Genomic DNA, 5,417 nt, shown 5'->3' with positions numbered 1-5,417 from the left:
GCCGAAACTACAAAATGGTTGGCGGTCTAGCCTTTCTCTGCGCGCGCATTGAATGCTTCTTTCCTTTCTTTCCTCTCTCGTCCACTTCCAGCCGGGCAAGCTATATTGTGGATTTGTATAGGTCTTAGGGACCAAGATCGAAAGCCCAGCATGCGCGCAGCAAGAAAGCCAGCATCAAGCAGCAGCAGGAGCACCAAAATGGCGGCCCAGGCTATCCTCCTGCTCGCCGGCCACGTCGTTGCCCAGTGCCCAGACTACGTACAGTACTCGACACAGCGGCATGAGCCCTTCAGCACGGGGCGATATGGCATGTCGTACATGCGACCGGCGTCCGAGTGCCGGACCTTCCGGGCACCCGAGGTCGAGGACGTCGTCGAGCGGATGAAGACCACCATTGCGGATCCTGACCTGGCGCGGCTGTTCGAGAACGCGTTCCCAAACACGCTCGATACGGCTATCAAGTGGCACGGCGTCGCTGCCGACGACCCGACCGAGGAACTGACCTTCATCATCACGGGCGATATTGATGCCATGTGGCTGCGCGACTCGTCCAACCAGCTTCAGAGCTACATGCCGGTCCTCAAGGCCAACAGCAGCAAAGAAAGCATCGCGGGATTGTTCAGGGGCGTCATAAACCTGCAGGCTCGGTACCTGCTCACGTCGCCGTACTGCAACAGCTTCCAAGCTCCCGTCGAGAGCAACATTCCGCCCGCCACTAATGGCGCGGCCAAGGAGGACACAGTGACGCCGCAGTACAGCAACACATCCGTGTTTGAGTGCAAATACGAGCTCGACAGCCTAGCGGCGTTCCTGCAGATCTCTGTGGACTACTACAACAAAACCCAAGATGCCGACTTTTTCGGCAAGCACAAATGGAGCGACGCGGTGCGGGCGACGCTCAAGGTAGCGAGGGACATGCAGACGCCGACGTACGGATCCGACGGGCGGGTGCTGGCTTCGCCATACATGTTCACTCGCGTCACAACCCGCGCAACCGAGACACTAACCAACGACGGCGCCGGCAGCCCCGTCGGCAACGGCACGGGTCTGATACGATCTGCCTTCCGGCCCAGTGATGACAGCACACTATTCCAGCTCTTCATCCCGGCCAACATGATGTTCGCGGCGAACCTGGGCGCGGCCGCGGAGATTGCGGCTAAGATTGGTGGAGGCGCGCTGGCTGACGAGATGCGAACCTTTTCCAAGGAGCTTCGCGACGCCATCACGGCGCACGGCATCATCCCCGACACGACCAACGGTGGGATCGGCGTCGGCCGTGGCAACATCTACGCGTACGAGGTTGACGGGTTCGGGTCGGCGGCGGTCATGGACGACGCCAATATTCCGAGCCTGTTGAGCGCGCCACTTTCAGGCTACGTGAGCCGGGACGACCCCGTGTACCGCAACACGCGGGCGGTGGTGCTCAACGAGAGGGGCGTCAACGATAACCCGTACTTTATGCGTGGACCGGTCATCAACGCCATCGGCGGGCCGCACGCTGGGCCCGGTAAGGCATGGCCCATGGCGAGCATCGTGCGGATCCTGACGAGCGATGACGACGACGAGATCACGAGGGTGTTGAAGGAGATAGTTAGCAGCACGGATGGATTGGGGCTCATTCATGAGAGCATCAATTCGCACAACCAGTCGGACTGGACGAGACAATGGTAAGTTTTTGAAATATTTTGGTTGAGAAAGCCCGATATGATTGATAATCACGGACTAATCTGTTTGATGCCTTTTTTGCAGGTTTTCATGGGCCAATGGCTTGTTTGGACAGATGATTATAGACTTGGAGGGGAGAAAGCCAGATATCTTGAAGAAGAGCTTTCAATAAGCTGTGAGGTTAGTGCTTTGCTGTTGAATGTAGCTAGGTAGATAAGCTTACCTTTAGATACCTACCTTAGGTACTTACCTTACCTTAATTAGCTCTGGCTGCATGCAACATTTCTTCCGACGATCAAAAATTATCTTGGACTGTTTGACTCGATAATTCAGGCTAGGTAAGGTAGGTAGGTGAGATTTGCAGGGTTGCCAATAGTGGAGCCATAATTAATTTGGTTTGGGTGCATGTAACACTGCAAACCCAATGCAATGCAATGTAGGGCCAGCCACAAATGCGGAGAGTGATGAAGAAAAAGAAATGTGGCACATTGATACGGAACGCGCCACGTTGACCCCAGCTTCTAAGCAAGAGCAGATAACCTGTATGGAGACCTTCCCGAGTAAACATGATACTTGCGCTCGAGTCAACCTCGTCGTGGCCTTGCAACTCAATCCTTTCACCCTTCCCGGGGACCTAACTTAAGCTTGAAGACGTAGAAGAATTGGCGACTTCCTTTATTGTACCTAGCTTCAATTCGCTTCTTTGTTTGTGACTTTGGCAATCAGACCAAGTCTGTCCGTGCTCCCTTCCCTTGTTGACATCCATCCCTAGAGCCTATTCTGGAAGGACGAATTCAACCGAACGTCGAGCTTCCGTACCTCAATTCACCTCACCATTCGACCACTCATTGAATTTTTGCAGAAAATGACAGCATGAACTCGCGGGACCGAGCACTGTCTCCGGAATACACCGAATCACCGACGTCAACCACGACGACGACAATATAATAAAATTTCATCATCTCCCCCCTGTGATCCCGGCCGTCGCAGCCATGAAGCGCCAAGTCGTCGTCCCCCACCGCAATGCGCTCCTCTTCTCGACCTCCCTCGCAACAACACTCCTCGTCCTGACGCTCGCCTTTGCGTCCATAGCAAATGCCTACACCGAAATGTCCGAGGCCTTTCTGAAGGCGATACCTCTCGACCATGGCGACTTTGACATACTCAATCAGCGCGGCCTGCTGGCCCCCATCCTGATCCCCCGCGTTCCCGGCACGCCAGGCCAGGTGCAGGCCCAGCAGCACATCACGTCCTTCTTTGCGCGCGAGCTGCCCAAATGGAATGTGTCGTGGCAGAACTCTACCGGTACGACTCCCGTCACGGGCAACAAGCAGGTGCCATTCCAAAACATTATTGTGCGCCGAGAGCCGCCCTGGACAAAGCCTGGTCAGGCAAACTACCTGACGCTGGTGGCACACTACGACTCCAAGATATCACCAAAGGGCTTCATTGGAGCTACCGACAGTGCGGTGCCGTGCGCCGTCCTCATGTACGTGGCCAAGAGCATCGACAAGTACCTCACACAGATGCACGACGAGATGGCCGCGCTGGGTGAGGGCGGTACCATACCCCAGGATATGGCCGTCCAGCTGCTTTTCCTGGATGGGGAGGAGGCGTTTGCGTCGTGGACGGATACGGATTCGGTCTATGGTGCCAGGTAAGAGCTCGCACCCTGCTCTTCCCTCTTGGTCATTTTCTTCTAGCCACGTCAAGCTTTCAAAGTACTGATACCGACCATCTTTGCTACTGCAGGTCCCTGGCAAGCTTTTGGGAGCAGTCAGTCAACCCGGCCATGTCATCTTACAAAAACCCCCTCGACCAGATTAGCATCTTTGTGCTGCTGGACCTGCTTGGCTCGGCCAACCCGTCAGTGCCGTCTTACTTCCAGACGACACACTGGGCATACAAACGCATGGCGACGGCCGAGACGCGCATGCGCGACTTCAGCATGTTGGAGTCGGTTCCGGCCAAGCCCTTCTTTCCCGACGCTGGCAAGACCAAGTTTTCACCCGGCGGGATTGGTGACGATCACATTCCCTTTTTAAAGAAGGGAGTAGAAGTTTTGCACGTCATTCCCAGCCCGTTCCCGGACGTGTGGCATCGCATGGAGGATGATGGCGCACATCTGGACATGGCGACGGTTAGGGATTGGGCGAGGATTACCACGACATTCGTGATGGAGTGGCTGGACATGATGGAGGTTGCACCCCCAGGTGCAGAGGGCTAGACTACTTGATGGGCTGGGCGACTTGTTTACGATCATTTACCATGTTACTAAGGAGCTACTCGAAACGACTGAAGATATCTTTCTTTTTCGAGTTGTCGAAAGGCAAGGGATGCCTACCTATGAAGACCGCTAATGTCTTGGGTGGCTGAACTGTAGATGTCAGTTGGCTCGAGAAACAGCCGATTGGCTGCTTGGACGGATATCTACATTCATTACGTTGTGAGGTATTCAGTACCCAACGAGGCTATACTGCCAATGAGCTACAGTCTTTAGCTAGCAAACCATGTATATTATACCCCGACCCTCTCTGTAGCAGTTGCTGAGAGCACTTAAATATTATTTGATTGTACTGTAGCTAGCCGGCACATAATTCCACAGATCTATCCTCTCGAATGCATACCTAGACGGGACAAATCACTTCCAATTAAAGAACCAAGCGTTCTTGTGTGTAGGGCAGGACCATGCGACAACATAACTTTATCCAGTCAACAAGTGGGAGGTTTTTGTCATGTGCGCATATACGACAAGCGGCAGAATAGGCATAGTGAATAGAGGCTGTGCTGGCGGGGAAATCTTGCAGTCATGGCCGCCAAGACTCTGGGGGGGGGCTGATATGGCAGCCGAGTGCCGCGATCAATAAATGGTGCTTATTTCTTCTTCTTCTTTCGTTCCGTCATTCAGGTTCTCTGCATCCCCTCCGACTATGTATACAAACTCCTTTATACCGCGTTAGACCCTGTGCTTTGTTTACACAGAGGTAAGACGACGGCCGGGGAAGGGGGCCTGCCGTTATTTCGGCTTGTGGTTTTCTTTTTATTTCCTTCCCGCTGCTTTGATACTTTGCCAACTGGGTAGGATGGTCAGAGTGGCCTCACCCACCTATTTACCCGAAGGGTCATGTGGGCTGCGCATTCATAGAAACCATCCCTCATTCGCCGCTCTCTGCATAGAGATTGGGAGAACTTCCACCACAGAATGATAGGAAGGCTTCGACGCGAAACCTGCGTGAACATGGGGATATTCGATGAATTTGAGGTATTCCATCATATGAAACAGCCGTAAAATGCTGGGCTTTTCCTCCTCATTCGTTTCAAACAGTATGAACTTATGATGTTGACACTCGCTGTAAACATTTTGACCACAAGCATCTTGCTCACATTTTCGTCGACACTGCTCTCGACCCAAACAAAAACGGGCCCAGCAACATAACAACAAGCAGTCTAGCTCGAAGCTTGGCGCAAGACATAAACCTGAAAGAAAAGGGAGAAAAAAGTAACATGCTGGATTCCTGTCGGTTCCCAAATCGACACCGAAGTCTCCAACTCAACAGAAACCGTGACCAACCCATGACACCAGACCAGAGCTGTGATGGGAATGAGGGTGTGTGATGTCTCTGGGGGAGCAACCTGAACAGCGACTGATGCGGTGAGTTGCACCGGGTCATCGCGATCTTTTGCGTCTCTTTGTCCGGTTGCTTTTTCTTTTTCTTTTTCCTTTTCGCTTACGACCCCCCCCCCCCCCCCCC

General features: G+C 53.5%; 2 protein-coding genes across 2 annotated transcripts; both read left to right on the top strand.

Moving 5' to 3' along the window:
* On the top strand, nt 1-2,073 carry PgNI_07908 (uncharacterized protein). The gene is made up of 2 exons (XM_031127912.1): nt 1-1,667; nt 1,750-2,073. Exons 1-2 carry the CDS (start codon nt 151-153, stop codon nt 1,835-1,837), a joined length of 1,605 nt encoding a protein of 534 aa, XP_030980901.1. The 5' UTR covers nt 1-150; the 3' UTR covers nt 1,838-2,073.
* Nucleotides 2,074-2,248: 175 nt separating this feature from the next.
* On the top strand, nt 2,249-4,402 carry PgNI_07907 (uncharacterized protein). The gene is made up of 3 exons (XM_031127911.1): nt 2,249-2,400; nt 2,528-3,322; nt 3,418-4,402. Exons 2-3 carry the CDS (start codon nt 2,658-2,660, stop codon nt 3,890-3,892), a joined length of 1,140 nt encoding a protein of 379 aa, XP_030981639.1. The 5' UTR covers nt 2,249-2,400; nt 2,528-2,657; the 3' UTR covers nt 3,893-4,402.
* The last annotated feature ends 1,015 nt before the right edge of the window (nt 4,403-5,417 follow it).

This window comes from Pyricularia grisea, assembly GCF_004355905.1.
Source record: "Pyricularia grisea strain NI907 chromosome Unknown Pyricularia_grisea_NI907_Scaffold_4, whole genome shotgun sequence".
Lineage (NCBI taxonomy): Eukaryota > Fungi > Ascomycota > Sordariomycetes > Magnaporthales > Pyriculariaceae > Pyricularia > Pyricularia grisea.
The sequence above is the reverse complement of the archived record's forward strand: the minus strand, read 5'-3'. Positions and strand labels throughout refer to the sequence as shown.